This window comes from Anticarsia gemmatalis, chromosome 15 (genome assembly GCF_050436995.1).
Source record: "Anticarsia gemmatalis isolate Benzon Research Colony breed Stoneville strain chromosome 15, ilAntGemm2 primary, whole genome shotgun sequence".
NCBI classification, from domain to species: domain Eukaryota; kingdom Metazoa; phylum Arthropoda; class Insecta; order Lepidoptera; family Erebidae; genus Anticarsia; species Anticarsia gemmatalis.
In genome coordinates, this window is record NC_134759.1 from 6,097,951 (window position 1) to 6,120,967 (window position 23,017).

General features: G+C 37.3%; 1 protein-coding gene across 2 annotated transcripts in view; it reads left to right on the plus strand.

Annotated features, from left to right (window-relative positions):
• Positions 1-23,013, plus strand: part of Ptpmeg2 (Protein tyrosine phosphatase Meg2) — a 43,018-nt gene extending 20,005 nt beyond the window's left edge. For both annotated transcript variants that reach the window (XM_076123169.1, XM_076123168.1), the window contains 11 exons: positions 13,118-13,326; positions 14,940-15,052; positions 15,576-15,699; positions 15,890-15,966; positions 17,552-17,744; positions 18,830-18,993; positions 19,606-19,835; positions 20,157-20,293; positions 20,651-20,727; positions 20,913-21,070; positions 21,266-23,013. In XM_076123169.1, the coding sequence (XP_075979284.1) occupies positions 13,118-13,326; positions 14,940-15,052; positions 15,576-15,699; positions 15,890-15,966; positions 17,552-17,744; positions 18,830-18,993; positions 19,606-19,835; positions 20,157-20,293; positions 20,651-20,727; positions 20,913-21,070; positions 21,266-21,337 (1,554 nt within the window). In that variant the 3' untranslated portion in view covers positions 21,338-23,013. The remainder of the gene's footprint in view (positions 1-13,117; positions 13,327-14,939; positions 15,053-15,575; positions 15,700-15,889; positions 15,967-17,551; positions 17,745-18,829; positions 18,994-19,605; positions 19,836-20,156; positions 20,294-20,650; positions 20,728-20,912; positions 21,071-21,265) is intronic.
• The last annotated feature ends 4 nt before the right edge of the window (positions 23,014-23,017 follow it).

The window sequence follows — 23,017 nt, forward strand, 5'->3', positions numbered from 1 at the left end:
TCTAGTTTGATTGCAAGGATTGCATCATACGTACTAATATGTTTTACTTTACCTATGTAAAGTACAACTGATTCCTACAGAGATCCATTTGTAAGCAGATAATTTTACGAAATACGATAAGATAAAAACTATTTTTTACTAGACTAACTCGCGTCAATAAAGTGAAAACATACACAACATTTCAAACGAAACATTTTAATGTACCTACCTACCTACTTATGTTTTGCCATTTTTGTGCATGGAAAGTTTGCTCAGCAATTTGCCTTGAACTTAACTAGGCAATCAAGGAGGCAGTATATCTAGTTTCCAATTAGCGGTGTGTTCGTCGATGTACATCGAATTGGGCATCGGCACCGGGATGATTAATATCCGCCGGGAGAAGGTCGCGGGCGGCGGTGACGTCACAGCCGCTAGCGCTCTACTTCCGCTCGCCAGCACCACGCGCAGACTTCATTATGACACTTAACTAATACATCAGTATTCCATTTAATCTGATGCGCTGATGTGATCGTAGTATGTGATAGCTGCGATGACGTTTCACATTGGTATTGCACACCATTTTTTAATGAATAGAGGTATTTGAATCATGCGATAATAAACTTGTAATTGAATGTATATTTAGTAGATCTTATCCAGAATAAGAAAATCTTATTGTCCAGAATATAGAAGAATCAATTCGTGTTAAATTTTTTATGTAAGGCTAGTGTAAAGTACTGGCCACTTGCTTGGTTTTCTTTCGTCTTTTTGAAGAAGAGATGAAAGACAAAATTCAATGCTATTGAAATTCGTAGGACAAGCATTTTGAACAGTTACATAATAAATTATCCATACGAGTAAACTCTTTTTAATCAATCGCTTATTTACAAATATGATACATTTATCAAATTAAGTAATTTCATTTATCTATATGGATTTGTAGATATCGTAAGCAGATTACTTATTGAATTCTGCGTAACGATTCATGCGTTATATTGTACGAACGATGTAGAATTAAACACAGACTTTGATACGTAGTTGCTGAAGATAGTTACAGGAAATTGTAAGTACCTAAGTACTGCACAGATAGTTCCACCAACGCATCTAGACACGCGATCAATTCTTGTGCTCTGTATAATCAAGCAATGGACTGTTCTAGATGCCGGAGAACCCATTGTCTCTTAGTGCAGTCTCGATCATACTAATAGTTCTGCTCTAGGTTAACCCTCTTATTCATAAAAATATATGAAGTTATGAAAGGCTTATAAATAGTTTTGTTTCTTTCACTCCTTAGCGAAATGAAAGAGAGAAAACATATTTTAGTAGTTGTTTAACTAAAATAGGTTTATAGTGTGATTATGATTAAGAGAGTAAGTGTATTACTAACCTATATTATAGTACAATGTTATCTATCGCCTCAATTTATTCCGGAAGGCGACCCCGATATGATGCCCTTGGATAAAGATACGAGCTCTACTTATGAGGTCCGGAAATAGTGTAGAAGATCCATGAAAATTGCGAGGTCGCTCTGATGTGCTGATATAAGATGTTCTTAAGGGTCACAAGATAAAAAATAAGAAGTATGATACTTTTCCGACAATGTAGTGATGCAGTAGAGCTAGTTATTATAAACATTGTTGTGATGAGGTAAATAAACCCACACTTAAGATTATACTTATTTCTACAGTTTACAGTAGTGGAGTGAATTCTAAGTACCTTAACATATTACATAACATAAGACGTCTACAAACTTCTAGACCTAATGTAACTGGTAATACGGAGGACAAACTAAAATTACTTTGGTTACTCTTTAATGGATTGTACAATATTTACTTAGCTTCAAAGGTTATCTAAACATAAAGGAAAAGTAACCTACATTATGTCACGTAGCTAAAAGAAAACGTACTTTCTACTTTCCTTCCCTAATTCATAATGCTTCGTGGTATCCCGAATCACATGAACGACGTTTACTTTCATTTGACAATGACACCCATAATTTAGAACTACCAACTGTTTGGCGACACAATAGGATTTGGCACGCTAAGACAATGGGATTGCTCCATTTATCGAGTGTATTTTGTTCAGCCGACGTGCGCTTTTCATCGTTCGACCGGTATAATGAGATCGGCGTATATTCATCTCTGTGCTTATACGAGCGAGATGGTTCATTGTGCCGGGATCATGCTAACGAGCGCACAGAGCACGCCTCACATATTTACTTGTGTCAATGTGCTGATATAAACATGTTGCAACGAAGGAATTACCATTTCTCAAAATAAGCCGTGTAAATTCTTTAACATCTTTAGAAATCACATTAAACAGTTTGTTTTCCAGGACATCGTACATAATTATACTTAATCGTTCCGTATACTATAACAGTTTTGTCCAAAACATTCGTTTGCATTTGCAATGTGACATCCAAATCAAAAAAGTATTTGCGGAAGTCTAACTGGCCGGCTTCCGTCAGTTTCCTGCGCCTACATTACAATGGCCCACGTACGATCGAATTTTGATCATACTGATATTATAAGTGCTTGCTATTGGGCTTACTATAAATTGTTGCGTCTTAATCGTTAAAACCGGTGACCGAGATAATCTTGATTACGAAATCACCATTCATCAGCGTCTTATTGTTAAAATAAGAATGTAAAAAATGCTTTGTAAGGCCCTTTGCTAATAGAGTCACCTGGTTCGTGGGGAATATAGGGCAACAGCTGTTCGTGCTCCCCCTTTTTATTACAGTTTTTTGCTACATCTTATGAATCTGCCAACAGCTGTTACTACCGTTAGCAGAATATTGTGACTGTGACAAATATTTTATTATGTTCTTAAAGGCGTCAGTTTAGCGGCTCGTGAAGCGCGGTGGGGGCGTTCTGTCGATGTTACGTCAGTCGTGTCAAATTGGTTTATAACCGGCGGTTCCTGTCGCGAAGCTCATCGTTTTGTGTTACAGCCGAGCGAACTTTACCGTATTTGTTGCCCGCGCCCCCGGTACTGGAGCGACCGTCAGCGTCGCACTGCAAAACGGGGACGCCATTCCTGACCTACATCACAACGGGGTTGTCTGGGACATCGCCAACTCCCATCCCCACAATATCCTCTTTAAACAAATACTACTTTAAAATAACATGTTTTCGAACGTGCAACACGTTTGGTTTTGTAAAATCGCTTTGCTGATTCGAATAAAAATCGCTCGAAGATCTGGGTCAAAGTTTACATCTAGATATTATTTTTACAACTAACAAGCTACGAGAAAATGATGCAGGAACCCCGCTAATTAGAATCCAATTTGCTGGAGCTGCATCGCTTCAATAAAGATTCATCGATGTAAATATAATGTTATACCTATCTTGTGAACTCTCTCTAGTAAGAATATTAATTGGCTGAACATTTTATAGGATGATGTTACGGCAACTTGTTAAATTATAAATTATACGAAATACGTTGATGCAGATCGTTGGCAATACAGATGCAGATGACGCTCTGTCGCGTTAGCTATGACGTCGCCAACACCGCATTGTTATGAAAACAAGTGATACGAAAACAGTGTAATATTAGCTTTTTATACTTTAACCAAATCTTATTTTAGAACTCTTTCTTAAACTATTTACAGAGTATCTTCAACCTACAACTTATTAACGGTTTTTTTATCGCTCACATACCTAGCTAATTAGTTTTCTACTTTTACTGGGTGCAAAACGCGTTCATATTATTTAACAAAATACTACTTTCCATTTTCCACTCCCTCTTCACGTAATTTTCTCTTTGTAAAAGTTTCCGTAAAAGTTTATACCTAATACTTAATTGTGTTGAGATTATTCAATTACGAAGCAATTTATTTCAAAAAGTTGTGTGTGTGAAGGCACGGCATAAGAATAAAAACTTTACATGTCGACTTCAAACGTTATTTATATAAAGGCTTAATGTGGAAGTATGTGATTCACAGTGAGAGAGATTGGTAATATCGGCGAGTTATGGATAATTCGTGTAAACGGAGATAATGTATGAAGATAGTTAACGTGATCGGTGTTCGTACAGATGTTAATGGTTTAGCGTGCGGTGGGCTGTTGGCGTGTGGTTGAATGTGCGATGTTCACGCATGTTGTCGTCGCGTCGTGTGATAAGGGATTATTTATGCATTGGGGACAGGCTCGGCGCGGGCGCTCGCCTCCGGTGTGCATCAATGCCGTAACACCGATACGCTTCGCCGACTATCACGCGCTATCATTTACTCTTATGTCACCTTTCGCTGTCCTACATAATGGGTGTGCCTAGACATTCCTCCTTATTGTATGCAAATCGACTTAAAGCTATATACGCAATTCTAAATACGTAGTAGATAAGCGAGCAAATGTGACTCTCATATAAATTTGAATGTGATAAACATGTTATTTTGTTAATATGATAATGAATGGCAGTCTTGATACGTAAGCTTGTAAATGTTGCGCTATAGCGTTGATTTCAAACAACTTTTATTTATCTTATGTATACCAACTAATATTACTTAAATACGTAGCTCATTATTCTATTAATAAATTTAACGTGCTAAGATCCTGAATGCACCAAATATTTGAATACAATATTAGGGCAGGAGGTATGAATAAATCACGAAATAAGAACCAGCTGAAACTCTTCTATTTAAATTTCAGGTCACGTAGAATGTCATACCGCTCTATCGGGCTTTAACTGAATAATTCTAAAGACTAAGTTTCTATAACAAACTCTTGAACGGTCTTCGGGAATCGAATCGGTGGAATGCGTATTATATTTACTTTAATTTTATGAATCAGAGCTCCTGGAATAATATGACTACTGCTTATTGATTAAACGTTCTAGTCATTACTCTGCTTCATCTGTCTATACTTAATGAAGTTAGCAATGACAATAAAACTTTTACGTTTCGCATTATTAAATGAACGGTGAGATGAAATACGCGGTGGCATTTGTGGACAAAGGTCAAACGAGCACGATACCTGTATTGTGTAAGTAACCGACGATGTATGTGACTGTAGGAAATTGAGTAACGTGTGCTTCGCTACACGAGCTACCGTTCATAATAATAACATCAGTCGCCGAGCATGTGCCGTACCTAGCTATGTTATAATAAAATCTACCTAAGTCTGGAAATATAGCCACGTTCTATCGTATTTTATGTACCGTGACACTTTAATATCCTATCGCTTATTACCCGAGCATACGCTAAACAGAATACCAAATACGCACATTGTGCCCAAATCTATCCAGGGATTATCCTGTCATATCATAATTTCTGAGTGGCGTATCAATCTATGGACGCGTCGTTAATCCGATTAGGTCTGTTAATAAGCTAGGAAGTGTATTACTAAAACAATAAAAGTAGTTAAGTGTGTAGTTAGAAAGTAGTGTAAAGATGATCAGTGTTATTTACGTCTGGCACGATGCCAGCCCCCAAACGACGAGACACTGCGTTGTTTGCAATATCGTTCCATCAATTCTGACGAAACAGTTGACACACTGTCTCTGCCAATGTTTTCAAAATTTTATCCGTCTCGCATTTTCCCGTACTTAATTATATTTAGTCATCCCACTTTTTGCTCAATTTATTTAGGTACTTTTAATAGCATGTTTGTCATTTTATTTTAACTTCTCTTAACATGTGGTTTTGCATTTTTATATAATGTAATATAATATAAAAATACAACGTGAAAAAGTGTCGTAAAAAGAAGGCGACCCTTTTTTTTTTAATTTTAAAGTTATGAAATGTCGAATTGACATTGTTGACAATATATCATTAGGTATGAATAGGCTAGCATCTCACAAATGTGTTTTGTGAGATACGAGTTGCATCCGAGACGCTCCTCATTTACAGCCTGAATACCGGCCATTTTCTTCGCTGAAATGGAAAGCCTCCTTTGAAGCTTTGACGCTTTAGAAACGCCTCGGCACCATGTAACTGTGTATGACACTACTCAAGTAAAGCATCTACACGCGAATGGTTAATCCTCTCAGGATTGTTACGGAATACACTACTTATCAACCCGCGTTCATGCCCTTTTTGGATGCATACGTAAGCAATTTTTCCTTTTTGATCATCGGTGACACTTTCGACTATTTTGCCAGTAAGGAATTTCTGATATTTGAGTCGTGCATTTTGCATTTTCCATTGTGTAGCTTGTACCACGACTTTATGGATCATATAGCTAAGAAAAAAAAAATATGCGAAAAGGTAGATTTAATAACTGACAACTGGCATTTAACTAGTTAAATCTTCATCACATGTCGCGGCGCCTTAATTTTACTAATTATAGAGGCGAAAGTTTGTGAGGTTAGATGTATAACCGTTGTTCTTTCACACACAAAAACAACTGACTGGATTCAACATGGTGATAGTCGAAGACCCGCTTACAAACATAGGCTACTTTCTCTTTAAATAGGGGATGAAACTTTGTACGGAAGCGGAGCTGCGCGGGTCAGCTAGTAATAAAATATTTGTATTAGTCAACAACAAGAACCTCACTTAAATGTCACACGTAACTTCAATACCCTGGCCATTAAAGCAGATATAAAAGCCGGATGAGGGACGGAAATTCCGCAAAAAAATCCAATTACGCTTTTATGTTGTTACATTATGTTTTGTCATTACCCTTTTATAATGGTTTTTGCGTGGCCGTATCGCGTACTTGTAGACAAAGTATCGACCCATGCATACTGTTGCATGGCCATTAATTCTCCAATGGAAAAGCACTATAATGCTATTACGTAGAGCTTTTCTATTTGTGAATTCACGTGTCCAGTGTGGCATCGATCCGCATGCGATGCGGAACATACCAACGTCGTGTCTTCAAGGGAACATGGTGGCTAATATAACGTCGACCCTCGCAACAACCTCTACCTATAAACATAATCCTATTTCAGGTACCGAGTAATGCCGTTTGTACCAAACTACAAATTCTCGGAGATACTTGAAAGCTTTTGAGAATGGTTTCATTTATTACAACTCTTCGTAACGTGAGCTAGTTATAATCTAACTATGTTTGAGAATGGTTCCTCCCGAAATTATTTCATAATTTTAAACAAAAAAGTTCTAAATGCATCACCGTAATTATTTGTCAAGACCATAAACGCGTGCTCTAAGGTTACTGACATCCAGAAAAATATCATTTCTATAGTGCCGCAGCTGAGACGTCTTGAGAGAACGTAGGCAGTTAAAGTGCAACCCTTTTTGTGATTGCGAGAGCTCTCCTTTTCACTCTCACCGTTTGTTTACCTGCGCACGACACCTGGCATATACAGCGAACCACTAGTCTCGGTACTTATATGACGATCGTTTACAAAGCCAAAATCCCCTGCACGTCACTGTGTTTTCGTGCCTATTAATAAAACAAGTCACGAGGGTTGATTAAACCCCTTGTACACTCTTTCACCTTTTAAAATGAAATACCCATTATGCAAAATTAAATGTCATGTTCAGAGCAAGCATTTTTAAAAAATCAATAAAGCTTATTTTTCGCAGCGATTTTTTGACGTTGGCTTTTATTTTATCTATTTTAATATAAGTCGTAAATAGATATGACTTTTAGAGGAAATAATGACATCCACGCGCTCAACGAAGTGATATGTTCTTAATTCATCTATTCTGAGTGTAGTACATACATACCTATCCATTATGTCTGTTGTATACTCTACTACTACTACAATAATGAAACATTTTATATAATTTTTACATGAAATAAAAAAAAAATCGTTAAAGAATATTAATTCTATGACTACAAATCAAATTGCCCGAGGCATAATTCCTTAAATTTTAAGCCACATATTTAGCTGCATAAGCTGCTTAAATTTAAACTTACATTTGAAGAGTCCCCCTTGGCTGTGACAAAAGACAATTGTGGTATGCAATACGCAGTGTTAAGTGGTTCTACATTGTAGAGACGACCACTTGAGTGCTTTATCTTGGCCAGACACGCGACCTGCGCCCTATTTTCATGAACAGAATACCCTACCAGTGTTCTGAACTTTGCACCGAGATATCTTGTAGATTTTCCAAATACTATTAAAGTCTTTGTCAAATAGGCCATCGTGAAGTATAAATTACTATACTCGTTTTCTAATTTACCCAAAGACGTTCATTATATCTACATTTTCAAACCAGTCAGTTTAATTTACATCTGCGCTTTTGATATCTCAATAACAAAACATTTGTTTCATACACTTGTTGAAGATACTTTGAACATTCATCAAAAGTCAAACATTTGTTGGGAGTTAAATGATGAATGATATTCCAGTGAACTGGGTAACTGTTCGCGTTTCAAAAACGAAGTGCCAAGCGCATGTTTCCTTATACGTTACAAGTAGAAACCGAGCTTGTGCTATTATTTTTTCTAAGAATTTGAATCAGTTCTTTCTTACTCGTAAAATGATAAATATCGCTTGTTATAAGAGTGTTCTTGCAAATTATACTGATCATACTTTATACGTAAAAACGTTATTAATGCGAATTATTTATTGGAAATCAATAAGCATCGATTGTCTCATAAAATACACAGATGACTCTGCATATGTGCCCTCTTTATGCCCTAAAGTGAAGACTAAACTTTGTAACTAACATCTTGTTCAAAAATAGAGACGAGACTACAAAGACAACACAGCAGACGTTCCTATAAAAAATATACAATCAGTTATTATAGAAAAACTAGCTGACCCGGCAAACGTTGTTTTTCCATGTAAATTAAAACAAATATATTGTCACTTAGAAAAATAGATGTTGGCCGTGACAAAATTTCATGAGAATCGGTCAAGCCGTTTCGGAGGAGTATGGCAACGAAAACTGTGACGCGAGAATTTTATATTTTATATATTTTTTTTTATTTTTTTGTGAATCTAAACAATTCTCAGATCCCCTTGAACACACACAAAAAATTTCATCAAAATCGGTCCAGTCGTTTAAGAGAAGTTCAGTGACATACACACTTACAGAAGAATTATATATATAAAGATTAAGGAGAAACAGTTTTCATCGATTGAATGTGGTAAAATGGTTCTATTATTGTGACTATTGCTTATAGTAAACATAAACCATTCATTTGTTTAGTCTGACTTGTTGACGTGTAAATAAATTGCTACATCGGCCATCAATTAAGTTGTCTTCGGCAAGGTTGTCTAGAGATATTTAAACCCTTCCCACCCCAGTGTAGGTAGTAGACCTATAGATTGACGTCACAGGACTCGTCTAGACTGCAGACGCAATAAGGAAGACCCAGGACAATGCACTTGCTTGGTGGTTAGTACATACAAAATGTACATTTGCTTGCTTGGTTTTAGTATCTACTAATATTAGACGTGCTTGTTATTCTAAAAGGAACTGAAGTTCATTAGCGTATACGCGAACAGGGATAACATTTCCAACGTAAAGTAAATAATACAAGAGATAGCTAAAAGAAATGTCGCTCAAATTAGCGGTCTATATTATATTCATGCGAGCGTTATAATAAATTCACGTACATAAGCGAGGGGATTTGGTGCCAGGTAAGATTTCTTGACTCGAAAGGGAGACCAAAGCGGGGGCAATAACCTCTCACCCCTAGTTTTCTTAGCGCTCATGTTCATGCCTGTGCATTGCGCTCCCCAAAATTCCCTTTTAAATGTTTTTGGTCTTTGCAACAAATCCAGTCACTGAGAAATTCAAACTAAGCTCCGAAACAAAAATACTTTTCGAAAAACAATTCAATAATGATTTCATTGTATTGTGGTGCTTACTCTGATAGACACTGATTCAATTTAGATAGGGAGAGTTAGTTGCGCAGAATAGATGTTAATAGTAAATCCGATTCATGTGGAAAATGTGCGAGTGTGTGACAAACAAATATATCAGTCGTACACTCGTAGATAAGTGACACAGTTTCTGCTTTCATTCGAGGAACTAGTTTCTCAAAACTTTCTTGCGTAAACATAATTATGTTCATCAAGAAAATAAAATTACCTATTGAGTCTACTTTACATACAAACATCGTGGAGATGTTTTCGTGATGGTATGAATTATCCGTTTCCTAGTTTTACCTTTTAATCTACCAACTTGTTTAAATCTAATTGATAAATGCGCATCCTTAATACGAGAGCGCACTCTCAAATCTTTTATTAATGATACCAATTCCTGGACATGGCATTATTTCATGTTATCATAATCGTATAATCACATCACGTGAAGTGGGTGTCACAAACAATGTTACAAATATGAATAATATTCGTCATTGAGGAAAATTCTGAACATATTGGAATGTGTACGTGTATTTTAGTTTTTCTTGAAAGTAAGTATCATACATTGGAATCCACTTGGGAGTTTATTGTTAACTCGCGTTTGTGAGCCGAATAACGTGTCCTTCAAAGAGTTGTATTTTAATATGCTCTCTTATTTCAGACATTATTTTAGCGAATAACGACGATTTCCGACGAAAGATATATTTCGAATGAAAACATACTATGCCAAATACTTAGCTCATTTATAAATTAAACAAAGCGTAGTGGTAGCAATCGACTAAACGCCAGACTGTTTCTAAAAGTTTGAAACACGGTCTTGCTTGTATGCGGGCTCACGATTTAAAAATAAATAGAAACAACATTTCATCTCCTATTATAACCAAGGTTTTTATTCATAATGTTTTGCCTTCAAATATAATAAAGAGCAAAGTTTTGTCTGTAGCGGTTTGTCGGAATTGTTACCAAATACAAAGAGCCTAATCTTTCTTTAAGGTAAATAGTCTACAAGTATTACAGAGGCAAAAAGGTTAGATCAGAGTAACGTTTGCATAATCAATAGTCGGTAAGCTTGGACTATTCTGATATCGAAGTGAAATTAAAGAGGACAAAAGGACACGATATTACAAAAAAAAAAGAGTATAAAGGTGCGATACTATTTACAAAGACGCTTTTGATGAAAGGTTCTGGATTTCCTAATAAAAAGTTTTTGTGTCACAGTAAAAAGAAACGCCAGCGTTAGATCTGTGGTTTGAAATGAAAACCTGGATATTGTTTCCAGCCGACTTTATATTTATTGGACCGCACGTTGTTATCGGCTCCACCACAAAGATGGAAACATTGTGAGAGTTTTCTTTTTCTTCGCGTACATCGTAAAATATATTGGTAGATGGATTGTGGGTGCGTGGGCCGTATTCTCTCGGTAGCCGTATATTATACGAAAATGTTTATAATACCTCCGTGCTCAAAGCCAAATCCCGCTCACAAATTGCCTTATTTCCTACCTGACCAATCTCACAAACAAATCGTTGTCCTTAATTCTAACAATCAACAAAGCTCACGCGGTTTTTCTAACTTTCCCACCTGAGATTTTTTTTCATTTGATTTGGAAATTGCCAGCGACAGATGTGACAGTAATAAGGTTTACATGGCAAATTCCTAGCTGTACCGTATGTGTGAGTTCATATTTTACTGTGAGTAATATAATTGAGTTTTGTAGAAGTATGGGCTAGAAGAGAACATGCTTTAGAAGTTCTATGCTAGCATAGCCAATTTTAAATAAACTATATTTGCCGTTGCATAAACTATAGTTACAATTTAAACGAAATTCATAACCCATAATAAAACTATCATTTGTCTTGATTAACGCACCCCTATTCTACTTTGGTTATAAATAAATATAAAGTTTTTGTAAGCTATTCCGCTGATGATATGATACAAAAGATATTCCGAAGTACGACAATGTGTACCTAAGATTGTCATGCCGTGCCTTCTTTAGTGAACCTCATTTTACCTTCAGGCGCTTAGAGAGCCGTTCCGGCCTTGAATATTTATAAGGCAAGCTCCCATTCGGGTCGGATTTATTATCCAGTTTTGTCACTCTTCAGTCGGGATTCGTTAGGCGAAATTAATTTAAAATTAACTTCAATCGTTGTATATACTTCGAGTTACAATTAAATCGTTTTCAGCTTATTTATACTGCAGACGACTGTTATTTTAGCATTATTTTAAATTTGATCAGTAGCTGCCATTACTTTGAGATTGAATTTTTCTCAAAGATTGCGCATACAATTTTCGTTGTTATAAACAAAGAGTATTTACTGACTAGCGAAGCTCTTAAATCACTGACCGAGGCTACACGTGTTACGTGTTTACATTCAACGTTATATAATATGTATGACCTACATAAGCCACAATAGAAGTGCTAAATATTGATTTTTACATTGAAACGACTATAAAGCTGCGATAATATGAGTCAGCCAATTTTAGAAGCTATAACATAATTTACAATAATACCTTTGAACGGAATTGAAGTTGTTGTGTTCAGGTAGATGTGTGGTTAGGCAGACTAGAACTGCCAAATGTCAGTTCTTAGTTTTTCTAGGTAAGTGGAATAGTTGGTGCACATAATTGCGTCACGATGCGTCGTTCCGCGTCGTCTTGGCGCGACTCCGCGGCTGCTCCCGGTGCCGTGCCCCTAATAGCTAGTCCACCGCACCTACTAAAATTGTCTAGAATCGCTTTCGACACCATTTTCTTCTATTCTTGTCCGTAATGTTATTATTTTCAGCTCTTATTTGTAACATACTCACTTGTAATTAATCGTTTCTAATCCAGGGTTGGATTAAGCCTGACAGTCTGTTCGTATGTAAACTTGTCCTTGCTTGAAGATTTTAAAGGCTTAGAGTGAGCGTATTTAGACAAATTGATCCCCAAAAAAGAGTAATCTTTCCTGAAATCTCGCAAAAAGTTGACACTTATTAGCAATCTCTTTTGTGTTAGATAAATACACCCAGTAAATGAAATAAAAGTTCGAATTTCATTTCTCCTACTTCAGCACTCCGATCTGAACGATTTCGGCTTCAAATTACTGAACAGTGTCGAAACGACGCCGTTGAACATTTTATTATATTTGCACTGGAGATTCCCCTGCGAAAATTCTTTAAAAATCATTCCTGACATCGGATATTACTGCATGTTTCAATATTTATGAGCGCCGTATCAAATAGGTAACCGAGAAAAAATGTAATGTGGTATTTCTGAGTAAATTCAGTAGCATGATATTAAAAAATATGTAGTGCTAGAACCTATGTGAGAAGTATTATGAGTGGTGTTGTATTTACGACGATACGTACATAACAACGAGAGGTGGTAACATAGTGGTATTAACCAGTCGTTCCTTTTGTTGCAGGGCGGCTACCCGGCTAAGCTGAAGAAGGTGTTGATAGTGACCGCGCCGCTGTGGTTCAAGGCGCCGTTCCGCATCCTGCGCCTGTTCGTGCGCGAGAAACTGCGCGAGCGCGTGCACACAGTCAACGCGCCGCAGCTCGGCCTGCACGTGCCTCGAGCTAGCCTGCCCAAGCAGCTGGGCGGACAGCACGAGCCTGATCACGCCTCTTGGTAAGCATAATAATACATTATTTCGATGTATATCAACTTACCTATCTGTATTCTAATATAAAAGCTTTATTATGTTGTAAAGAGTACAACACATTCCTTTTATGGCTACTTATTCCTTTTCTCATTTGACTGTGTGAAGAATTAAAATGTGAAGTGTTAACTTACACTTGGTATCGATTCTACTTTATTTAATTGGTTTGGCTTACGTGTTTAGGTGTTGATGTCAACATCGAAAGGACTTTTACTCATTCGAATGGAACACAAATTCATAATTTTTTTTTCGTTCAGTGTTAGATACGAGTCAGGCTTCTTAAAGATTTGAAATATTTTAGTCTTCAGGCTAATTAGGCATGGAGCCAGCAACTTGTCATCACCTGGTGATACGTAATCATGTTTTGTCATGTGACATAGATACGAATAGACCCATTTTTTAATGACTAAGCGAAAATACAATATTTAGAATCTACAAATCCACGTGAGAGTTGACGTTCCTATAACCTATCGAGTTATTGAGATAACAACAGCTTTTATATTTAACAGGCTATTTCCGTGGTAGTAATGGTTGGTGAATGCATGAATTTCAATAAGCCATTTTTGGCGTAGCAGTAGCAGTATGATCGTTAGATGAAGATATACCTTCAGGTATACACCCGCGATTCGCCGTTTACAATGTAAGTCCTATGCTATAGGGTGCTCAGTTGCTCACCTATTGCCACAATACTTACCTTTTTTTATAAAAATATAGATAGTAGATATGCAGTCCAAAAATCTAACACTTAGTTCAATGCAATTCTATTATGAGAGATGCAACGGAATACCGTTCCACTCTAAATTGCACATTGTGTTGAAGTTACCAAAGCGTCTTAGGTACACGTAGAGTCTTAACTATCTGCATTCTAGGAAACTACACAATGCTTAACTTAGATATATGTTTATCTAGAATATAATAATGTTATGCAACTTCACATAACTACTACATGAGAACATAGAGAGATGTTGTTTAGCGAACTCGCCCACACATCATTCGACCGTAGGTACCTATATGTATTTAATAATATCGTGTATTGGTATCGATTTACGTCACTACCTAGATGTTAAGTCATTTATTAAATTGAGTTTCGGTCGCTGCAAACTTGGCACAATAAGTACGTTATATACTACAGTATATGATTCCGTATGATTTATTGGCTAAGTAATGAACCGGTTCATTTGAGTAGAAATGATAAATTTGAATAAATGACGGCGTCGGTTATTTCAGAGCTCATTAACTGGCTGGAGTTCAGGTGATCATTGCGAAATATTACTATTCATTTTACATGTCTGCAGTTGACGTGTAGCCTCAAGCTCGCTGTAATAATTTATCGCATTTTCTTTTACACTTGCTTTCAAAGAAATACAGGCTATTATTTTACTGCAAAAAATACATTTTCAAGGAAAATTCCGTTAAGAGTATTCAATGGATTTTAGATTTCTTTTCAGTTCTGTGTATTTGAGTTGGCGTATTTCTACGTTCATTTAAGTACTGGATACTTCGGTTTCTTCGAATCCTAGTTTTTTGTATAATACTACCTGTATAATACTGTTATATTTATTTAAATTTTTCTTGTTCACAGGTTGGAGCATTGCAAAAATTGCTATACAAACAATCTTCAGAACGCCAAATTGGACGGCGTCATTGATGAATATGTAATCAGTAATCACATACCACCTATCAAAACTCAAAATGGTTCGTAGTATTATATTTACATGTCGGCATTAAATATATTTCCTCGTATTCCAAGAGAGCGTGGCAAATAATAATTTGGAAGAGCCTTATATTACAAAGTATAACATGCTCTCTCTCGTAGAATACTTAATAGCGCTACGAAAGTTCTACGAAAATATTTGCTTCGTAGTGCACTGCAGAAACTTGGTATAACATTGATCTCAAAAACTAAATATATTCTCTTAGTAGAAAGTATTTTATTTTGTATGTTATTGCAGGCATGTTGAGATAAAACTGTACGATTGGAGTTAGATTTCCATTTACTATATTGATGAATCGTCGTCGAGTTCGTTTTTGTTCATTTGACTTTTGCTTGTTTGAATAAATTGGGTCTTCATCGTACATTTTCGTATAACTGAAAGGTCAAATTCAAGGCCGAGTCGAAGTATGATAGATTCTTGGAAATATCCGCTGTAGCGTATAATAGATAACTTTCGATACCATTTTACTGCTTGTTTTCCTAAGTATATGCTTTGTTGTGCAGGTATAATTGAGCACGAAGGTGAATGTGACATGACCAGTGACCGCGCGGCACGACTCGGAGACAACAACACAGACATGCACATTAGTGGCGACCCACCTTATACCTGCGACCCCAGTCCACTAAGGTAACATTATTTGGAGATTTTTTAAGACTTATGTTTTAGTTGAGATTAACTTTATATTATAGCAAGGTTATATGATTATATCTTAATTTTGAATGCCCATTGCTGGCCGTATTAAGTGGCCCCTTTTATTGAGCTAGGCATTGCTATAACTTTATTTTAAAATGGGACTAATCACATTATTCTATTACAGGCATACACATGGATACAATGGCGACATGAAGAGCAGGCATATAAACTCAGGAGACGAGGATGACATAGATATAAGCAGTAAGTTGTCAATTGTCATTAAAAAATTAAAACTACGCAAAAAAAGAAAAAAAACATGGTGTCATTGTGACATTTTTATATTTGTTTATTATTTTTACAAAACAATAATACTTACACAAATACTGCAATCGTTATGAATTCATCACGAAAAATATGTGGTATGTTTTTAAATTCAATAAATTATTATTTCATATTCAAACGCTAACTCTGAAAAATGTGAAATCAATGGGCCAAAAGCATTGCCGAACTAAAGCCAAATGTTATAGATTTTGTTGTTATTGTTGTGGTACGTATTTCAAGATAACTAAATACAAAATGTAGTGTGCGATATTGTTATTTTATTAATATCAATACAATTTGTAATAACGGTTGCGATATCAACATTGTTACAATTCATTTGTATCGAACAAATAAGGGTGCCTTTGCTTTTTACCTAACAGTGGAGCATAAAAATATTTTACGATTGTTTCGATCAGTCGGTACGGACGCGGGCGTAAGTGATGGTCGTAAAAAGAAATTGCAAAACAAAAAGAGCGATAGTTAACACGGGATGTAAACTGTTGCCATCTGTGATATTTGTGATGATTTTATTGTACAGTAAGTTTTGTGTACTTTATTTCTAAACTATTTTGCTTGTATATTTGTTTTTAATAATTTTAAATGTCAGTGGTAGTGTAGTACACTACATACTTAACTATGTTATAAATCTAAGTTGTGCCAGGATTGCCCTTACATCCGCTATTCTGAGATAAACGGACGTGTGGGAAATGAGAATATTCAGGAGAATTGATGCATTTGAACGGTCCGTCCGCATGATTGAATGGATGATTGGTTCTATATGTGTGTGCGGGGGACATTGGGAGACCATTATCGTCTACATATAACTGCGTTATCAACTGGGAATTGATCGCACTCAAATACGAATAGACCTTCACCGCCGTTCCAATTTTTATGCTCGCATTTCGAAATAATGTAAAAAAGTAATCTGCATGACATTATGCAAAAGATAAATAAAAAATAAAGTATTGCAGAGTTTGAGGTCGTAGATGTTGTTTGAGATCACATTTCATAGTATCAGTCGGATGGAAGAAATCTCAAGAATGCGTGGTATTGCAATATCGCAATATATCGTTCAACAAGAGTTGAAATCAAATACCTGTGTAACGATTGTCGTCACCATTGTAAACATTTCGCGACCATTGTAATCGAGGCGCGTTCTTTGCGAAATCGCCATATCTATGAACTTTACCCCGGGTTCTTAAAACTTGAAAACAAGCATTTTCATCGATTACCATAAGAATTTTGTTACGACAGTTGTCTATTTAATTGTAAAAAGTCCCCAACCCGCACTTAGCCAGCGTGGTGGACTCAAGGCCTTACCTCTCCCTTTTTTGAGAGGAGACCCTTGCCATACGGTAAGACCATGAGACAGTAATGGGTTAAAAAAAGGGGATAATCCTTTGGGAGGGGACCCTTGCTCTGCAGTAGTAATGGGTTAAAAAAAGAGTAACTTAAATAAGTTTGTGGGAAGGTATAATACTTATGCTGTTGATAAAACAGTTGTTAAACAATATGTTGTTGATAGCGCGCGGCACATGGTCGTCGGGCGAGGTGTCGCCGGGGCTGTCGGACGAGGAGTGCGGCGGCGGCGGCGCGGGCGGCGGCGAGTCCCCCGCGGCGCTGCTGGCGCGCGTGCGCTCGCTGGGCCGCCGCGGGCTCGTGGCCGAGTACGACGAGATCCGCGCGCGCCCGCCGCACGGCACCTTCCACCATGCCAAGTGAGTGTATGGAATATACCACTAGTGATCAATGATCTGATTCACGCAATTTATTTGAGTTTGTTTACTTATGATTGTTACTAGGTGACTAGGATATAAAAAAGTAAAAGTAGACATGGAGTTGATTGAGTATTTTTTTCCAAAAAAGAGCTAAGTTTTTGACATTTGCCTATTAGGTAGATCAATATTATCAAAAGAGTTATAATCATAACAGTAGGAAAAGACAGACACGTTATCAAACGGGACGCAGATTTGGTAAAAGGACTATGATTACAATTAGCAGACTTATTGCAGTATAGCTACGATATTTCTAAATTATTTACTCACATTCACTACCAACTTCAGTCTACTACAGACAAATATGTTTACCTTATTAATCATATGCATCTGTGACCTCCATTCAAGCGTACATTAGTCATACAATCTCAAAATATTATATGTTTTTAAATACCTTACACTTCAGTCCATTCAAAGGATGGTAGTAAAAGAAACAATCCGCCATTGTGTAATAAATACATTAAATACCTTTATAATAATATAATGTTACAATAATAATGCATAATTATATGATACAACTAGTGTCCTACCTCGGCTTTTCCCTAATTGAATATAATGTCATTTATGCGAAATCTAGCGGTCAGTCAGTCTTAAATTCTGCGTTCCGGGGTTACAACTAATGTATGCGGTATCTAAGAACTATACCCACAAAGAAGCGGCCAGGCCGCGACGGTCAATATGAAAGCAGTAGCTCAATTCTCTATTACTATCGACTACAGAAAACCGACCTGTCATCGAGAAATTTTGTATGAAAATTTTATCAGCGCCTATGACGGGCGTCGTAGAAACTTTTTTGGCAGTACATCCTAAATATCAAAATTCGATAGCAAGCCGGTTGTCGGTAGTCGATAGTGGTAGAGAATCGAGGTACAGGTTAACTACGAATCCTAGACACAGGACGCTTGGAAATTTGTTCGGCGTGCTATCCGAAGCATGAAACACTTTTTAATACAAATGGTACATACACTGACCCACAACATTCTCAATCTTTTTAGCACACAGTATAACTTGAACGTATGTGTTTCCAGATTGTCGAGTAATCTAGCCAAGAATCGTTACACAGACGTGCTGTGTTACGATCACTCGCGGGTGTTGTTGTCTCAGACTGACCCCGACGACCCCACTACCGACTACATCAACGCCAACTATGTCGACGGATACAAACAGAAAAATGCATATATTTGTACACAAGGTAAATAAATGCGACGCTTTTACATATAAATGTCCCTTCAAAGTGACCCACAATAACTCTTTACGATGTTAACAGACGAAATATTTAATTGACCTGACAATGTGTAATAGCAATCATTTAATGTTATTTGCTCCTCGATCGAGCCGTAAATGTTGATTTAATGCAATTAGCCTTTACGAATACAGATTAAACGAGTTACGTACAGTAACAAGGGCGATAACGGAAAATTAATGAATTTACTGGCATCGCTCGTCAAAGCTGGCATTTGGCGTCGTTCCCGCGTTTACCTGGAACTGCACCCAATCCACATTTATGACGTAAACGCGCCTTCTGTGTATTGTTAATAATAAAGCTGTGTAGCTCGAATCGATTCTGAAAATAGCACTGAAGGGGCGGCTCCTTTCCTGGAATAATTGTAATGACATTTACATTTTTAGTGGAAAATATTTTTATTGCTTCAACGTTCCCTCGGCACATGTCGAGCTATATTAAAACTGCTACCCACACATTAAATATCGTATATATCTCTTGTTATTGTAAACAAGTGACATTACTTTGGTTGAATATGAAAGTGTGTCACGTAACTCACGTTTTAAATTCAATTTGTTTTAGGTCCCCTGCCGAAGACGTTCGGTGACTTCTGGCGTATGGTGTGGGAGCAGGGCACGCTGGTGGTGGTGATGACGACGCGGGCCGTGGAGCGCGGCCGGGTCAAGTGCGGGCAGTACTGGCCGCTGGCCGAAGGTTCCCGCGCCGTGTACGGAGACTTCGCCGTCACCACCGAGGCTGTGGAACATGAGGACGATTATACTATCACTCATTTATTGTTGACTGATTTAAGGGTAAGCTAAAGTTTAACATTGTATTTGACCTACTTATAATATAGTTTTTAAATACATTAATTGATATTCGTAATACATTGTGAATGATGTTCACTGAAATTATATTCCGGCCTCAAGTCTTAAAAAATGTTGCAATGCATGTAAATACATAGATTGGGAAGTCAGTTTTTAAACAAAAGGTGATTTTACTTTGATTAGCCAGCCTTAATTTACTTCAACTTTATGTAGAACAGTCAAAGCTGAAGCTTCGTTCGGCTTGTGGTTTGGACTGTCCGAGGAGAAAACATCAACTGTACTAACAATTTTGTATGTTGTGTTCAGCGTGAGCAGTCCCGGCGTGTATGGCACGGGCAGTACACGCGCTGGCCGGACTACGGCGTGCCGGGCGGCGGCTCCGCGCAGCCCGTACTGCGCTTCCTGCTGCTCGTGCGCCGGGCGCAGCAACTTGCACGCGCTGAGTAAGTTTAAGTCTCTATACTTTCTTATATACCAATATAAGTTTATACATCACTACTGCGATTTGAACGTTATTGAAGTCCTTTGTAGTTAAATTAAATAGTGAATCACTATTGTAAGTACGCCTTAGTCACGCCTCTTGACAAATTTTAATTTGATATGATTTACTGCAGATTTGTGCTTAGGCTAGATGTCAACAGAGTAATAGTAAAACTGTTTCCTATTGATATTAAATTAAAAGCGTAATTTCTGACGTGTTCGGATATAGTTTACTTTTAAAAAGAACAATGGTTTAGGTGACGGTTAAGGAAGAGTTGTATAAGTATACAAAATCTTAACTATTATGATTACAATTTCAGATTGGGTGACGCGTGGGCGGGACACAGTAGAGGTCCTCCGATCGTTGTCCACTGTTCCGCTGGCATCGGCAGGACCGGTTAGTTTATTATGTTTATCTAAAAAACACAAATTCTAATCCTTTCCTTGTGTAAATTAACTTCAATTCATATTACCTCTATATACTAGTTCTGTACCTTTAAATGGATAAAGCCAGTGGGTTAAAAATGCTAGTAGAATATTATAGCTTGTGTTCAATGTGTAATGTTGTCGTGTGTGGCGCAGGCACGTTCCTGACGCTGGACATCTGCGCGTCGCGGCTGGGCGCGGAGGGCGCGGTGGACGTGCGCGGCACGGTGGAGCGCATCCGCGCGCAGCGCGCGCACTCCATACAGATGCCCGACCAGTACGTGTTCTGCCACCTCGCCATCCTCGAGTATGCGGTGAGTTACCACAATATCTTCGTGTGCCACACATTTTCTTATGTCCCGGCATTCTAAATGTGTCATTTCAGAATAGGTACTGAACTCTACACATCACTTTTTGTAACACTTGAGACTTTCTTGTGTCCTATGTAAGTTTTTTCGATCTTCTGCCAGCTAAAAATATTTATATTAATGATCGGTCTTTGTTTCCAGGTGATGCACGGCTACTTAGATTCGGCCGACCTGTCCGGGTTCGACGACGACAACGAGGAAGAGTCCGAATGAAGACTGTCTCGGCCGTCCTGCACCTTGCTGTGAGCTGGAGTCGCCGGCGACAGTGTGCCTGCAGTGTACAGTGACCGAGCCGCGTGGCTCCCACGAACAGTGTAACGCTAGCGTTAGTACATCCCGTACATCCCGTGTCATACGATCTCAGTCCGACAGACCAAAGATCGCGAACCGACTCAGTGAACAGTTCCGCCGCCGCCATACTACTGCACAAAGAGATGTGTTCATTAGAATAGTCGCAGTGGGCGCCACGGTCGCTGCGACGCGACGCCGCCCACCGCCCGATGGACTGCTAATGGCTTAAGTGACATGTACAGTAAGGAATGTTTCGGATGCAAACGATAAGTAGCGCCTCCTCCGGCTGATCGACACGCTATTCGCTAATAGTTTAAGTAAAGTATACATATGAAAACGAAAACGTTCCTGTAGCATGAATAAGAACTGAATAGAAAAACAGGTATTGGGAAGGAAACCTCCTAACTCGAGTATTTATTTCCATATTTAAATCTTTGTAACCAAAAATATTTCCATGATTATCTAGGTTTTTATTATTTATTTATGTAATATAAGGAGTTATGGCTGTGTGAAGATTTTGTCTGTAACTTGTGTAGTTATGTTTACTTTTTATTTCAATAAATTATTATTATATAAATGCCAGGAAATTATTTACGATCATGTTACCGCTGAATACCCAGGTTTCATATGGTTTAATATACGTTGAGGTGCTGGTAGGCTTAAAATTAATTCACATTGACCATTTAATAAATCTTTCATTCATGAAATGTCCCATACTTATCTGTATTATACGTTTTTTATGATCGCTAACGCTCAGTTGAGCCATTGTATGAATTTGTAATAATGCTCAGAGGCATCTAGACGTCGTTACGAATTATTATATTATAAATTTTACATAGACTGAGTAATATTAATATGTTCTGAAAGATAACAAGCGACCCATCGCATTAGCGTAAATTAATTATCTCGATGTTAAAAGTTGTTCATATGATATCGGTTTCTGACAAGTTCTTATGAAATGTAAGAGACATAAATACATAATAGCAAAATTGTAGTAAATATATAACAGTATATTAATTATTTTTCAAAGGAAACATAACAACATATCTAATAAAGTTCTATAGATATATTTTGAATCGCCGTCCCGTCACGTAATGAACATATCGCCGTAGAGTTTGTTTGGTCTCCGCCGCGGACAGCGTTTCCTTCCTGCATGTGAATCTCTTGTACGACTGTCTTGTACTGTCACGTCTGTCACGCTCCCTTCGGTTCTACACAATAGGTCGCTTCCACTTGTTGTTATTTCGAATTTTATCAAATTATGTCAAACATCTTTGTATGTCATGTTGAATTTTTGCTTAATTTGGACCGCGTCTATTAAAATGTAATCGAGACATAGCATTATAGTATTTTGTCGCACCTAGTGTTAATACTTATCGTGCATTTTGTACGACTCATGTGCCGGTCTGGAACTAGATAATAACAATTTGTCCAAACATGTTTCTCTATATTATTTAATGTTAAGTAAATTGTTAATCTGGAACAACTGTTAATTCTTGTATATGTAAATATTTTAATTATTTTCTGTTCTAAATCTAAATTAAAACCCTTGTGAAATATGTGTGAAATAAAAAAGTCTTGTAATATATTTACATAAATAGT